General features: G+C 36.7%; 1 protein-coding gene across 2 annotated transcripts in view; it reads left to right on the top strand.

Moving 5' to 3' along the window:
* PTPN13 (protein tyrosine phosphatase non-receptor type 13) overlaps positions 1-16961 on the top strand; it is a gene marked incomplete at its 5' end in the record, with an annotated part of 165821 nt that overhangs the window by 64251 nt on the left and 84609 nt on the right. For both annotated transcript variants that reach the window (XM_079712031.1, XM_079712030.1), the window contains 8 exons: positions 1989-2084; positions 2473-2566; positions 8743-8965; positions 12616-12690; positions 12812-12986; positions 14886-15039; positions 15430-15568; positions 16454-16606. In XM_079712031.1, coding sequence (XP_079568157.1) covers positions 1989-2084; positions 2473-2566; positions 8743-8965; positions 12616-12690; positions 12812-12986; positions 14886-15039; positions 15430-15568; positions 16454-16606 — 1109 coding nt within the window. The remainder of the gene's footprint in view (positions 1-1988; positions 2085-2472; positions 2567-8742; positions 8966-12615; positions 12691-12811; positions 12987-14885; positions 15040-15429; positions 15569-16453; positions 16607-16961) is intronic.

The following is a 16961-nucleotide window of genomic DNA, read 5'->3' as shown; positions in this document are numbered from 1 at the left end:
TACAGATTTATTATCCACTGCCTAAAAACATCCTCAGACATTTCACTCTTCCAAAAAGACCCTAATAACTCATCTAGTCTCATTTAGTTTATTTTTTAAAATCTTTTTTCTTTCTCAAACCCTCAAACTCCTTGAAAGAATAATGTTACTCATTTTCTCAATTTACTATCATTTAGTCTGATTTGGTCTCTCACCTGTCTGTGCAATGGAAATAGTCCTCTTAAAGGTCATCAGTGACCTTTGTGTATCACATATATTCATCTTTTCATTCATTCATTCATATTTACTCAGAAAATACTTATTTTGTGCTTGCTATGCATCAGACACTTGCTAGATACTAGAGGTATATCTGAAAAAGACACAGTCCTTTTTGTCAGAGTTTATAATTTTGGTAAACAAACAAGTAGAGAAAGAACTATCAATATTAGGCAGTGGAAGCGTCACAATTTTTTAAGCATAAGGCAATATGAAAGTACAAGAAGCAATATCTATCTCAGCCTTTGTGGACATGAAAGATTTTTTTTCCTTTAAGGCTTCTCTTAAAGGAAAAAGAAAAAGTATTCAAAAGAAAAGGGGAGGGGCTTCCCTGGTGGCGCAGTGGTTGAGAGTCCACCTGCCGATGCAGGGGACACGGGTTCGTGCCCCGGTCCGGGAAGATCCCACATGCCGTGGAGCGGCTGGGCCCGTGAGCCATGGCCGCTGGGCCTGCGCGTCCGGAGCCTGTGCTCCGCAACGGGAGAGGCCACAACAGTGAGAGGCCCACATACCGCAAAAAAAAAAAAAAAAAAAAGAAAAGAAAAGGGGAGGAAAGTCATTTCTAGCAGGGAAAGTATCTTTCAGGAAAGAATCTAAAAGTTTATATGCTTTTGGTTATCTGTAAATTCAGTAACACAAGTGCAAAATTTGGAGAAGTGGATGGTGATGATGCCCTGGAACAAGGGTTCTACCTGGATTGAGTTTTTAAAGTTCTGTTTCAATGTTTGTGTATTTCAGTGTGCTTTGGGCAGGCAGGCAGAGAAGCGAGGTCTATGCTTTTCATCTGATTCTAGCAAGTAAGAACCTATGGCTTCAGAATATGAAGAGCCACTGCTATAAATGTAGTCAGGGACCAGCTTATGGAAAGGCTTTGAATACTAAGCTAAGGAGATACTAAACTGTATCTTGAAGACTCTAGTTTGAAGAAGTTTAAGAAATACAGTATTATGCTCAGATTTTCATTTCTGGAAAGTTCACTCTTTGTAATGTGCATTATAATACGAGAAAAGCAAGAAAGCAAGACTGCAGAGAGGGGAATCTAGGACACATGAAGTAGTCCAGGCTTGAGCTGAATAGTCATCTATGATAGTGATCATGAGTACAAAGAAGAGGGGTGAGTCAGAAACATTTAGAAGGTGGAATTTAGATTTTAGTGGAGTTCTGCCCCCCCGATACAGAGCACACACCGTACATCCCTACACAGCTCACCCTGCCCCCACCCCGTCCCCACATGTCCCGTCTTAAGTATTTTGTACTTCTGCATTTTAAATTATTTGAGCTTGGGACTGTGTCTTTGGATTTTCCATCCTCATAGCACCTAGTGCAAAGAATGATGTTTCTATAGCATACACTGTATTCTAAGAGCTCTGCATATATTAACTCATTTAATGCTCACAACAACCCTATGAGATGCACACTACTATTATACCCTCTTTTCAGTTGAAGAAGAGTCGCAGGAAGGTTAAATACCTTCCTAAAGTCATGCACCTGGTAAGTACTGGAGCTGAGATTCAAACCCTAGCAAATCTACCTTCGGAGTCCAGGCTCTTAACCTGTAGGCCAAACTGCCTCAAAACTGTAGTCACATTTTTGAATACCACCTATCCATTATTAAATTTAAAGCGATGTATAAAAATGTTCTAGTCTCACAAGAATAAATTTAGTGCCTTATTTGATTTGTGTGGAACAGCTAATGAGTTTGCTTTCTAATGTTTATGTTTTAATCCTTTCAGAACCAATTCGAAGATACAAAACTTACCACGGTGATACCTTTAGTACCTCCAGTGAAAGTCCATCTATTATTTCCTCTGAATCAGATTTCAGAAAAGGTGAGAGGGATCTGAACAAGCAAAATGTTCTTAAGAAACCATGATTGTTCTTCTCTTTCAGTAGTGTTGAGATATAAGGTGTCAAAAGAATAATTCTATATAAAAATTTTTAATTATAAAAAACTTCCATTTACTCATTTTAACAGTATTATAGGAACTTGATAGCAGTTTCATCAAATAGCAGTGTAGTCATTTTCGTAGTAGAGAAAATAATTGTTTTCAAAATAACATGACTTATCTCTAAAGAGTTTATTGACATTGTCACTAATTTGATTACATGAATATGATTTGTAAAAATTATCTTATGTGTCTGCTGAATGCTTGAGTTTTAAATAAGATTACTTGATATTTTTATCAATTGTACTATTTTTGTTTCATTCACAATTAGTGAGAAAAAGTGAAGTGTCAAAGAGATTTGAGTCCAACAGTGGTCTCCCAGGGGTAGATGAAACCCCAAGTCAAGGCCAGTCACAGAGACCAAGGTATGTAAAAAATGATAATATATTTCCTGTTGCTGGTGTTTTTTTTTTCTTTGTTAGAATCAAGGAGAATTTTTAAAAATTATTCTTTTTCCTCTGTTTTCTCCATTTTTCTTTTCCTTTTCCTCCTCTTTAAGTTCTTGCAAATTCATTCAATTATGTAAAAGATGTTACAGTAGTTTGAGTTATTGGAATCTTTTAAAATTAGAATTGGCCCTGATTATTTATAGTTTGTGCTTGATTTTTTAAATTAACATGAATATAAAATAACTTATTAACAGTAAGGAAGTTCTGAAGGCACGGCATTAAACATCTGTGAGAAGATAGTAAACTTTGATTTCTAAGAGAATAATACTTCTTTCGAGGTTGAATGGGCTCAACAAACAGGCTTTCAGTGAGTATTATTTGTTGAATGAATAATTAATAGGTTACTACTGAATAACCTATTATGTAAAAAGTTAATTTTTCACTACATCTTTCCTGGCTTAAAAGAAGTCATCTTGTATTTTTTAAAGCCCACTTCGGGCTGTTTAGAGTTCATTTTCATCCTGAAATACTCAGGTTTCTTATAAGGTGTTGTGTATTATTCTTGTGCTAGGGTTAGAATGGTGGTATTATAGGCATGGATTGATTTACTTTGTTTGAACTGAAAAGTGTCAAATCAGTAGTGAATATATTTATGTGTATCTTTTGCAGGTGTGTACAGGTTCCTTACGTGAACAGAAGCATATTATTAATGTTAAGCATGAATTTGAAATTCATAATGTGATATTAGAGAACAAGAGGTTGCTTCCAAATTCTACTCACAACCGACAGGAATCCTCTTAAATTTGATATCAGTTCATTTAGTTCAAGTGCCGTTATACACAAAAGAATCATTTGAAAATTAACAAAAACTTGCCCCTTAGTTGATTAATTTTGGCAGACACTGTTTCATACCTGTAAACTATTAATAGACCAGGTAACCCTAGCCATGTGATTAAAGCAGACAATTTATCCAGGGTTTAGACTCCAAGTAATTACATTGCACTAAAATTATTCCTTAATATTCCAGTTTTTATGAAACTTGTGTGTTTTTCTCTTCCCTCTTGTTCCTTTTAAAATAGTCTGTGAGGGACTTCCCTGGCAGTCCAATGGTTAAGACTTTGCCTTCCAACACAGGGGGTACAGGTTCAATCCCTGGATGGGGATCTAAGATCCCACATGCCTGGAGGCCAGAAAACCTCCATAACATAAACATAAACATAAAATAGAAGCAACATTGTAACAAAGTCAATAAAGACTTTAAAAATGGTCCACATCAAAAAAAATCTTAAAAAAAAAGGTAGTTTATGACACTTTCTTTGAGGAAAGCTCTAATAAGTATTCATTTACCTAAAGTGGTATGATCTTTGCATAATAACATTTTCTATTTTTATGACCCCATTGTGGTAATAGTATTTGTGATTACTGTTTTGGTAATTTTGACCAAAGAGGTAAGAGACAAAGACAGATCTGTGCTTGATATTACATAATTTTGTTAAAGAAGCAAAACTGTTTTGGGATGACCAGCCATACAAAGCAAATGTTGAATTGCACTAAGCTCTGTGTTGAATTGAGGAAGTCACTCTTCTCTATATATGTAATTTGGAGAAAACTTATAAACAGTTAATATGATGCCCTTTTAACTTAATCAGAAGTAGGAGTAAAGATAACAACGGGAAGAATTGCTGGGATTATGTGTTGATTGATTGATTTTTTTTTCCGTTTTTTTCTTTACAGTAGGTCCTTGTTGGTTATCTATTTTAAATATAACAGTGTGTACATGTCAATCCCAAACTCCCAATCTGGTTGATTGATTTTATAGTCAGTTTGCTAGTTATTTAAAATACATATTCCTCCAAACAAAATTGAACCATTTTGTGAGTCTTATTTCAATTTTCTTGATAAGGTACCTAAAAGCGTCAGCATTATAAGAGAATCTTAGTTTTGACTGTTTCCGGTTTAATTTTAGGAAACATTAACATTGAGGCCTTAGCTCATCAAATTGTAATTTAGTGATAAGCTACCTTTTATTTCACACTTTAAGAGGGTAAAAAACACAACATAGTGTTCACAGCATCTGTATTAGATAAAGTTATAGGTGAAAAAAAAATATTTCAAGGAGGAGTAGATTGTCAGGTCTGCGTATTTATTACATTTAATGTAAGGTGCTAAACTCTACTTCTTTTAGAGTACCCCATCTCTTCTTTCTGCCCAAGGAAAAACACATTAACTAAAGTATTGTCTAGATTCCTTATTCAAGTGCAGAGTTTTCTGTATGTGTACAAAGGCTTCTGATAATATCCTTAACATGCTGGTACTTAATCGGGAGGTTCTGTTTGTTCTTTAGGTCACATATTTGTGAGATCTATAAATAGTTCTGTATTTAGACATGTTGCCTGCTTCTTTATAGAATTTCCACTTCTTTAGCTAGAATGAAATGGAAAAACAGATCCAGACAGTGCTATTGATTTGTATCATAGTGGGTGGGGGGAGATTAACAGGAAGTTATGAGTCAGATCCAGAAGAATGAGTAATTTTTGGATTTTGAGCTATCAAAAGTGTCTTTCAGTGACCAAAAAAAGATATTCAAAGCTGTTTTCCAAAGAGCAACTCTAAGTTTTTTTCTGTGTTAACTTTTGAAGTACGATTTATACATAGTGCAATTCCTACTGCTTCTGTGCCTATCTGCTTAATGATGTAACCATTTTTTCTGTCTCAAAAGAACCTATTTATTCATTCCTAAATCATCTAGGTTTTCTGAGGTTTTTGTTCATTTTTCTTTTTCTTTCTTTCTTTCCGTCCTTCCTTCCGTCCTTCCTTCCTTCCTTCCTTCATTGGGTCTTCATTGCTGTGTGCGGGCTTTCTCTAGTTGCGGTGAGTGGTGGCTACTCTTCCTTGTGGTGCGTGGGCTTCTCATTGCAGTGGCTTCTCTTGTTGTGGAGCACGGGCTCTAGAGTGCAGGCTCAGTAGTTGTGGTTCATGGGCCTAGTTCTGCGGCATGTGGGATCTTCCCGGACCAGGGCTCGAACCTGTGTCCCCTGCATTGGCAGGGGAATTCTTAACCACTGCGCCACCAGGGAAGTCCCTGTTCGTTTGTTTTGTCTGTTTAGTTTGTTTGTTTTTTGCCTCTCAAACATTTCAGTCTTTATAGGAATTTCTACCAGATATTGTGTTGGGCCAGATAAAGTGATGATCAGTCATTTTTTGCTACCTGTTTGTAGCTCTGGTATAAAATAGTTTGAACAAGAAGGCTAATATATTTGATGAAAATGACAGGTGTGAGTTAAAATGTAAAGATTCAAATTCTTACCATTTTCCTTGACCCCATTAAAGTGAGAGTGAGCCATAAAATCATGTTCAATCATTTGCGCAACAAATGATTATTGAGTACCTGCCATGTACTGGGCACTTATAGGTACTGGAGATGGAGTCATGAACAAGATCAAGAAGTCCCTCAAGAGATTTTCTAGTGCTGAGGGATAGCCAGTAAACCACTGAAAAAACAAGTAAGTAATGCACCATCAGAGTGTGATGGTGCTTGGAAGAAAAATAAATCAGGCTAAAGGGATAGAAACTACAGGGGTGTGATGTCCAAATTCTAGTTTACATAGGTAGGGTGATCAGAGGAGGCCTCTCCCAAGTGGCGACATTTGAAAAGAAAACTATTTGCAACAAGGAAGTAAAACATGCAGATATCACGGGAAGAGAGTTCCAGACAAAAGGAACAGCAAGAGCAGAGGCCCTGAGGTAGGGGAGATATGTCCATGTTAGAGGAATAGCAGGAAGGGCAGCATAACACAGAAGGCAGCAGAATGAGTGAAGTGCAGAGTGGATGGTAACCAGGACCCAAATCATATCAGACCTCAAAAGCTAAGGTGAGCACTTCAGATGTTAGAATCTAAGTGTAATGGGAAGCCATTGGATGGTTGAGAGCATAGAGAGCCATGATCTAATTTACATTTTAATGGGATTGATCTGTTCTGTGAAGAACAGATTGCAGGAGTAAACGACCAGTTAGGAGGCAATTACAGTACTCCATTTGAGCTGCATACAGCACAGACTAGGTTGCTAGTGGTAGAGAAGATTCAAATATAGATTTCTTCAAGGTTGTGCCCTGCAGGATTTGCTGGTCATTCAGATGTGGGATTTGTAAGAGGAATCAAGAATGACTCCAAGTTGTGTCCTAAGCAACCAGTGAGTGACTGAGAGAAGGTTGCTCGTAAGGAAAAAGTATCAAGAATTTGGTTTTAGACATGTTAGGTTAAAGATGCATGTTAACATCCAAGTAGAACACTCACTTAGGCAGGTGAGTAGAATTAGAATTCAGGGGAGAGCCTGGAGTTACGGGAATGTAAGATAATTAAGACTAGATGACTACATAAGATCAGGTAGCTATGAAGACTATGGAGACTAGAAAAATCTGGAGGTCTGAGCACTGTTGCAGTCTAACATTAAGAGATTAGAAATGAAGGAGGATCCAGCAAAAGAGACTGAGAGGGAGGAGCCAGTGAAGTAGAAGGAAAATAAAAAGAACATGGTTTCCCAGAAGTCAGATGTTTAAGAAGAGGAATGATTAAGCAGCTATATGTTATATGGTGCTTAGAGGTCAAGTAAGATGCAAACTAAGAATTATCCTTTGACTTTGGTAACACAGAAGGTAGTCATTTTTGTGACTAGTTTTGGTGAAATGGTAAGGACTCAAACTATTGGTCTGAGTCCAAGAGAGAGTGGGAGATGAAGTGCAGATAAAATTTAAAGAGCAGTTTTGAAGAAATTTACTCTAAAAGACAGCAGAAAAATGAGACAGAATCTGAAAGGGGATGTGGAACCAAAGGAGGATTTTTTTGTTCTAAGTAGAAAATAGTACAGCATGTTTGTATGCTAATGAGAATAACCTAGTGCATGAGACTAGTGATGCATGTGAGAGGGTACTTGCAGGAGCGAAGTCTTTGGGTGGGAGAGAGGGCTGGAATCCCATGCATGGTAGAGGTTTGACGCCTGTATACGTGTGCAGGAGATCCATCCGTTGTAACAGAAAAAGATAGCAGAACATACGGATGTAGATTTGGAAAGTCCAGTGGTAGAAGGATAAGGAAGTTATTTCCTGATTGCTCCTTATTTCACCAAGAAAACTGAGGAAAATTCATCAGTTGAGAGGAGACGAGGGAGAAAGTATTGGAGCTTTGAAAGGAAAAGACAAGGAAGAAAATATGAAATAGTTCTCTAAGAAAATTAATCACCAGGCAGTACTAAGAACCCACTGAGATCAGTCAGCATGGTTCTGCAGTTTCATGAGAGTTGAGGTCGTATGCAAAGGAATGATTTTAATGATGGGCCTTAGAATTCAAGCAGTGTAAGGGCAAGAGAGGGTTAATAGAGAGAAAGTGGTAGAGTCAATGGACTAAAATTCCTGATAAAGTTGGTGAATTATTTGAAGGGGAGTGTAAGAGGAAGTAAGCTAGAAAAAATAAGGAGATTAGATAGAGAGGATATTGAAAGATAGAAATAGGAAATTTTAGAGGTGGTGCAGTTATTATTAATAGCCAGCATAACCGTGGGTGTAGATTGCTGGCTGAGGTGGAGGAGGCCAGGGTGTTGGAGCACTCTTCAATCTCTGTCACACCACCACGAATGATGACAGCAGTAGTGGTGAAGACCACTGAGTCAGCCACTTAAATCTTTCATGAATAAGGGGGAGTTGACCACAGGACAATGTATAGAGCAAAGCAGAGCAGTGGATGGTGTGAGTTCATAGCATGTACTTCAGGGAAGCTGGGAGCTCTTGGAGGAGGGGCCAGCAATGATCTGGAAGCTGAAATAAAAATCACGGGGAATCTCTATCGCATGTCCCAGCCCACTGGTGCAAGATTATGAGAATAAAACAGCCCCGATCTGAGAGAACTGCAGGGGAAGCAGTTTTCAGAAGATGCTGGGATGTTAAGAGAAGAGGTGAAGGATGTAGATCTACCTACAAGTGGGGCACCGTACTATATTAATATATTAAAAATAGGACTGAAATGTTACTGCAAGGGTTCTTCTGAAATGAAAAAATAAAATTTGTTTACATTCTTGATACCTTACTTAACATGACTTTTTCTTGATTAGACTTAAAGTAATTGTTTTCTTCCCAAACCTTACTTTTCTCTTCTGTATAGCAGACAATATGAAACACCCCTTGAAGGCAACTTAATTAATCAAGAGATTATGCTAAAACGGCAAGAAGAAGAAATGATGCAGCTGCAAGCCAGAATGGCCCTTAGACAGTCTCGACTGAACCTGTATCCAGGAGACACACTCAAAGCTTCCATGCTTGACAACACCAGGGATCCCTTAAGAGAAATGGCCCTAGAAACAGCCATGACCCAAAGAAAACTAAGAGTAAGTTGATCCTCAGGTTACTGCACCTAAACTTAGCCTCAGTTTGAAATGTTATACAAAGTACTTTAAAAAAATTCTAGGGGCTTCCTTGGTGGCACAGTGGTTGAGAGCCCGCCTGCTGATGCAGGGGACACGGGTTCGTGCCCCGGTCCGGGAGGATCCCACATGCCGTGGAGCGGCTGGGCCCGTGAGCCATGGCCGCTGAGCCTGCGCGTCCAGAGCCTGTGCTCCGCAACGGGAGAGGCCACAGCAGTGAGAGGCCCGTGTACTGAAAAAAAAAAAAAAAAAAAAAATTCTATAGATATCCTATAGGTTGCCTGTAGTTAAAATTGAAATCTCATATTAGTTTCCACTGGTGTTAAATATCTTGTTGGTTGATACTAAAATAAATATTTAGCTGTTTTCATGATTTCATTTTTAAAAAAACATTAGATGGAGTTAGAGTAGTCAACTGGCTTTATTCAGTATTGTGGGGGATTGTTTTTTAATATTAAGAAATTTTTTATCTCACAAACCAAGAAGATCAGAGATAGAGAGTTCAGAGGTGGTTCAGAAGCTCAAGAATGCTATCAAGCACATTCCATCTTTCTGCTCTGCCATTCTCAGAATTTTGACAGTAATTCTCTTTATAGTTAAAGGATGACTGCATTATCTCCAAGCATCATATCCTCATATTACAATATCCAAAGATAAGAAAGAACAAATCTTGTGTCTGTGGGGAATTTTTCTTTTATGTGTTTAGTTGGTTTATTTTTCTTTCAATATATATCCTCTATATTTTATAAGCATAAGCTCAAAATGAACGTAGTTTTTTCTCATATAAAATATCACGAACATTTTACAACTTTTATAATACTATTGTTAAGGGCTGTAAAGTACTCCATTATGTGAACGTACTGTGTACCATAATTTATTTAATCAGTTTCCAGCTATTGGACATTTAAAATGTTTCTAATTTGTAATTGCTATAAACATCCTTATAGCTAAATCTTTGCAGATAACTTCCTCCAAGTAGAATAGCCAAGTCAAAGGCAAATACCTTTTAAGACATTTTATACATATTGTCAAATTGCCCTTTAAAAGTTTCTTCCAATTTATGTTTCCTCTGATCATGTATGTTTTCACCATATTCTTACTGACTCTGATATTATCATTTTTTTATTATTATCACCAATTTGATAGATGAGGCAGTATCTCATTTGTATTGTTCCTTTACAACAATACAATTCCTCTTTTTAGTCCTACACTAAGAAAGTATATTATCTTATTCTGTTTTGGGTTTTCTTGCTTATTTCAAAGAATCTTCCTAAAAGCATATTTGTATACCCTGAAATTGATAGAATTCAAATTTTCCTCATAGTCTTCTAAGGAGAAGAAACAGTATTGCATGGTGAAAATTACACTGAACTACAAATTAGAAGACTTGGATTCAGTTTCTAATAATTCAATTTCTAATAATATGTCTTTATGTACATTTTTAAACTACTTTGTGTCTCATTATGCTAATTTTTAAAATGTGGAATTGGGTTGTAATTTATAAGACAGTGTCTTTTTTTTTTTGAGATATGCAGGCCTCTCACTGTTGTGGCCTCTCCCATTGTGGAGCACAGGCTCCGGACGCACAGGCTCAGTGGCCATGGCTCACGGACCCAGCCGCTCCATGGCATGTGGGATCTTCCTGGACCGGGGCACGAACCCATGTCCCCTGCATCAGCAGGCGGACTCTCAACCACTGCGCCACCAGGGAAGCCCAGACAGTGTCTAATTTTAAAGTTATTAGATTCCAATAAAATACAACTGAATTTATTTCAAGCCGAAGGGAAGAAATTCAATAAGGCTTCATCAGTTTATCATTATAACCAATACATTTGTCAAAATTAAGCAATAGGCAGGATAGCATGGGCTTCCAATAATTAAAGGCCCATATAAAGCATAAAAGGCACCATATATACACATCTTTTTCTAAAATTGTAGTTTCAGAGAGCTAATGCAGAACTTTGGCTCATTAGAGAGTCTGTACCTTTATAGTATGCCACTGTTATGTGTCATCTCACTAAAAACCTGTGTTTCCTTTCAGTCAGTCAGTGTCTGCTTTCTTCATCATGCTATATCAATGACTAGAGAATTTGAACTATTGGTCATTGAAGGACCACATAGTGTTTTTTCTAAAAAAAAAAAAGAGCAGGAAAGGGGAATTCCCTAGAGGTCCAGTGGTTGCGACTCCACTCTTCTACTGCAGGGGGCCCAGGTTCGATCCCTAGTGGGGGAACTAAGATCCTGAGAGCCGTGCAGTGCAGCCAAATAAATAAATAAGTAAAATAAAAAGAGTAGGAAGGCTATATTTTTGAGGCTGAAAATAGTACTAGTATTAGGAGGAACAATTTCACAATTGAACTAATGTTATTTCCCCAAACATAAGTTTTTAGTTCTTTTTTTTCTGTATTATTTTTGATGCAGACAAATTTTTAATGTTCATACTCTATTGCCTTATTTGATCTGTATCAAATTCTGTGTTTTCCATGGCAGACTATTGTCATTCCTTCTACTCTGTTTCTATTCTCATTTAAAATCTGTCCTACTGGTTCGTTGAGTATTAACAAATGCTTACTGTTAAACTTTTACTTAAATGGTACCTGTCACATGTTCCACACCTGGCTGTTGGATAGAATTCCCACATCAAGCAACCAAATGAACTGTACAGTGAAATGCAAAGAAGAAACCAACAAAAATAAAACTCCAGTAACCCCCATTAGTTCAAACACATGCATGCACAAAAGCTCGCCCCCCGCCGACACACCACCTGCCTTTGGCCTAAAAATTAGCCCTGCGTTCATTCTACCTTTTGCCCATTTGGACATAATTTTTCCGTCTATTCTGAATGCTGCTCCCTCCTGGAGTCTAACTTGTTTTAAGTTATCTCTTCAACCGATTCTCCCCTCTAGGCAGAAAACCCTGGATATACAAGACGTAAAGGGAAAGAGTAGATTGAAAAGAAGTAAATGCAGAATGTGGACTCTACTCTCCCCAGCTCCTGAGATATTATTTTCTTACTAGAAGCAGCAATAGGGAGCAGAGACTGTGATACTTATAATATCCCTAGTTGTCACTAATTAGAACAAAAAAGTACAGGATTCCAAGAACTTGATTACAGATGGATGTGTCTTTTGTAATATCAAAATAGATGTTGTCCAATAACTAAGACTTGTTTTAGGACAAATTGAATATCATTCTCTGAAATAATGAAATTCTGTTCAATAACTTTATACATTAGCATTATTAAACCAAATCCTTATGTGAACTTGACAACTCTATATTACTTCAATAATTGAGACTGCTATTTTTTGAGGGGGGGAGTTTGAGTCTACCTGGAGTCCAAAAAATGAAAATCTTTATTTATGTAAAACAATATAAAGCCAGGCTTTATATTTTATGTTGCTGGTAGAAAATGAAGCTGATACAACTTCTTGGCAAATTCCACCATACTTCTTTATTGAAAGTTTTTTACATTTGTTTCAGTTCACTAGTTCTAATATGGTGGCCTTACATGTAGTTGTTTATTATTATTATTATTATTATTACATTATTTTCCTTTCAAGGAAAGAGCTAGAATAAATGATAAAATCTATTGATTCTACTTCTGTGATTCACAGAATTTCTTTGGCCCTGAGTTTGTGAAAATGACGATTGAACCATTTATATCTTTGGATTTACCGCGGTCTATCCTTGTAAGTAATAAAACCACTTTGTGTCACTTTTAGAAAATAATTTTAGTAATGATTTTTTTAAAACAGTAAAATTCTTATAATGTTTACATTGATAACTTCCATTCATTTTTTTCAATTGTAGACCAAGAAAGGGAAGAATGAGGATAACCGAAGAAAAGTAAACATAATGCTTCTGAGTGGACAGAAACTGGAACTGACTTGTGATACCAAAACTATATGTAAAGATGTGTTTGATATGCTTGTGGCCCATATTGGCTTAGTGGAACATCATTTGTTTGCTTTAGCTACCCTCAAAGGTACCAAGGCATTTTAAATTCAGGGTATAGTATGGAAACTTAGCAACAACGACTTCCTGTATCTGTTCTGCCTAACCTTCTTTTGGGAAATATTAACTACATGGATATGTCAGCATTGAGAAATAGGAGTTAGGAACTCCCTTCCTTTTCCGAACTAGGTACATTGTTTTAATAGCCGTGTCTTTTTAGCATCTTCTGTACCTGATCATGAAGATTTTTCTCTGGCATTGGCTATATAAACATAGATTTTAATTGTTATATTTTGGGGACCATAATTTTGCCTACATATATACTCTAGAAATTAGTATTCTGCTAATATGAGTTTGAATATATAGCAGGACCCTATTTCTGAATCTCCATATCAACTTCTTCAGCTTACTGTCCTAGAAACAGTGTCTTCCTAAATGTTGTCAGTTGATGACGGAAAATAAGTCATTTCACATTTTTTAAGCATTACATCCACTGACCTGTGACGTTCACAACCATGGTGGTCTCAGAACACAGATTCGGTAGAAGCTGCTGCTGTTCATCAGTTAGAATTGTCATAGCAATAAGAAACCCCTTGGGGACTTCCCTGGTGGCACAGAGGTTAAGAATCCGCCTGCCAGTGCAGGGGACATGGGCTTGAGCCCTGGTCTGGGAGATCCCACATGCAGCGGAGCAACTAAGCCCGTGCACCACAACTACCGAGACTGTGTTCTAGAGCCCGTGCACCACAACTACTGAAGCCCATGCGCCTAGAGCCCATGCTCCGCAACAAGAGAAGCCACCGCAATGAGAGGCCCATGCACTGCATCGAAGAGTAGCCCCTGCTTGCTGCAACTAGAGAAAGCCCACACGCAGCAACAAAGACCCAATGCAGCCAAAAATAAAAATAAATAAAATATAAATAAATTTTTTTTAAAGAATTTTTTTTTTTAAAAACCCTTTGGAGCTGGGTTTAAATAAATATTTCTTTAATATTACTATATTTATAAATTACTCTTCAATATTTCAGATTCCTGTTTACCTCAAAATTTAACCTAAAAAGCTTTGACAACAAAGTACAATAAATTATAATTGAAGGATCAAATCACCCTGAAACCCTACAAGATCAGGATAACACCATCTTTGTCATACAAGAAATATGTCTTTCAACTTAGTTTATTGAATTCTTGTTCCTTAAACACTAATAATTCATTTTGTAGAGTCATCCAATAAATATTCAATTAGTGCCTGTTGATGTTCTATCACTTTACTAATTACAGTTTTAGACTAATGTAATACTATCTGTATAAAAATATTCAGTTAGTCAGAATTTTGTATCTAATTTTGTATCTAATTTCTTAAACATTCTGGATAAGTCAGATTTTACTGACTAATCTTTTATTTGGAGAGAATCAAGAGTTAAATGATGACATTAAAACTAAAAATAAAATGATGATTATTGTTCCTTCTAGGTTTCAATGGTAGCTCAACTATAACAAATATAGCTAATATTTATTGAATGCTTACCATGTGCCACATGCTTTAAACTACCAAATATTTTATAACCATTATGTCATTTGATCTCTACAACAACCCTAAAAAGCAGCAATTAGCACTATCCTGACTTTACAGTCAAGAAAATTGATGTCTAGATAGGTTACATAATTTATTCAGTATCACCCAGGTAGTAAATGATGTGGCCAGGAGTTGAATCCACATCTGTCTGTCTTCAATGCCCTCATTTATAGAAGACTGAGCCATACTGCCTCCCATCCATATGCAGTGCCTCAGAATTCCCTGTCATACTTCTTAACGATCCTGTTTTATTCTGGTGTAAAACTGTTTTGTGTAAGTCTGACCAAAAAACGAAGAAATTAAAAGAAAACATGAAAGTATTTTTATTTTATCTGAGTATTTCTCATTCTGTTCTAGATAATGAATATTTCTTTGTTGATCCTGATCTAAAATTAACCAAAGTGGCCCCTGAGGGATGGAAAGAAGAACCAAAGAAAAAGAGCAAAGCCTCCGTTAATTTTACTTTGTTTTTTCGAATTAAATTTTTCATGGATGATGTTAGTCTAATACAGTGAGTACACAAGAGTGTCTGTGTTTCTCTTTTTGGCCCCTGATGTTTTGACCCTTTAGTTTACTGATTTATTTTATTCTGAATTATTTCAAATAATTATTTTCAATAATTATTTTCAATAATTATTTTATTATTGAATTATTTTATTCTGATCAATGATAAAGTCTTATTTATTATTGCTTATTATTTTATTCGGAATTATTTTATTCTGATCAATGATAAAGTCTTCTTTATCATAAAAGAAGTATTTCCTTTAATATAGTTTATTAATTTATTATGCTTAATCATAAGCCATCTTGGCAACTAAACTTACATGCCAATAAAAAAAAAATCACCCCAAGATTCAAGATCAAAAGCCTAGATGTTTTGTGTATGTATTTGTTTTCCCAGACATACTCTGACCTGTCATCAGTATTATCTTCAGCTGCGAAAAGATATCTTGGAGGAGAGGATGCACTGTGATGATGAGACTTCTTTATTACTAGCATCCTTGGCTCTACAAGCTGAGTATGGGGATTATCAACCAGAGGTAGGATTTATTTTTTTCTCCACGACAGATTTTGCATTGGTGTTCTTATCCTCAGCATGATTAAAGACTAAACCTGGTTAAGGTGTTTGCTGTTTATATCTGGAGATTTTTGAGGCTAGTTTTGTGCCTCAGAATGACCGAGTTCCCCATGTATATTGGTTATTTCAAATCATGCAGTGTGGGATTTCTTTCTTTCTTTCTTTCTATTTATCTCTCTCTCTCTTTCTCTCTTTCTCTCTTTCTCTCTTTCTCTCTTTCTCTCTCTCTCTCTCTCTCTCTCTCTCTCTCACTCACTCTTTCTCTCTCTCCCCTGCCTCCCTCTCCCTCCCTCCCTCCCTTCCTTCCTTCCTTTCTTTTTTTTTCTGTTTAAAAATTATCCTGTTTCAGAGTTTTGGGATATCTAGCATTTACCCTTCCTTCTCCCTATTTCTAACTAACAGATACTAAACATAAGGGTTACCAGCCAAATCTGGATCAAAGGGGTCTTCCACCTTCCACATGGATCAATGCAGTGATAGGCTGAGAACCCAGCAGAGCTCACTGTATGGAGAGCACATGTTCAAGGCCAAATACACCTGAATACAAGTGGACCTAAGAGGAAGCAGGGAGCAAGAAGAGATTGTGCCACTCAAGCAGCATCCTTCACAACATTAATCCTTAACTGTAGTGACATTTGGCCTTTGATTGTCAGTCTCTCCTCAAGCTTGCTGATCAGTTCAGTCATTCTACTTCACTGATTAAAAGAGAAAGACAGATGTACTTTCTCTAAAACTCATTCCTCAGAGAGAAGTATAAAAGGAGTACCTTATCTCTTGTTGAGGCAAGAACTTTAAGATAGGAGGAAGAGGGCAAACAGAATTTCTTACAAAAACACTCTCCTTTTAGGTTCACGGTGTGTCTTATTTTAGACTGGAGCATTACTTACCTCCCAGAGTGATGGAGAAACTTGATTTATCCTATATTAAAGAAGAGTTACCGAAATTGCATAACACCTATGTGGGAGCTTCTGAAAAAGAGACAGAGTTAGAATATTTAAAGGTAAGCATGCAAGATTACAAATGATAAACTTTCTATCTTTTTCAAAGTAAGGAAGAAGTGTTGGAAGACATACATCTAAAAGCTCAGGTGCCAATAACTGATGGTATATGCTTTATCTCAGCTCACTTATTCCTGACTAAAACCATGGTATTTTAATTCTCATCTCGTAAAAGAGAGAACTGAGGCTCAGAGAGGAAATGTAATGTTCCCAAAGTCAGTGGCTGATATGTGGAGCAAAACTATGATTTGAACCCGTATCTATCTGGCTATGGATTATATGCTTTTATCCTATTTCATACTCTCAAAATCAAGATATATTATAAAGAAGAAACAATTGGATTTTGTGACTGTCTGG

Source organism: Hyperoodon ampullatus (genome assembly GCF_949752795.1).
Source record: "Hyperoodon ampullatus genome assembly, chromosome: 1".
Taxonomy (NCBI): domain Eukaryota; kingdom Metazoa; phylum Chordata; class Mammalia; order Artiodactyla; family Ziphiidae; genus Hyperoodon; species Hyperoodon ampullatus.
This window is presented reverse-complemented; position numbering and strand designations above follow the sequence as displayed.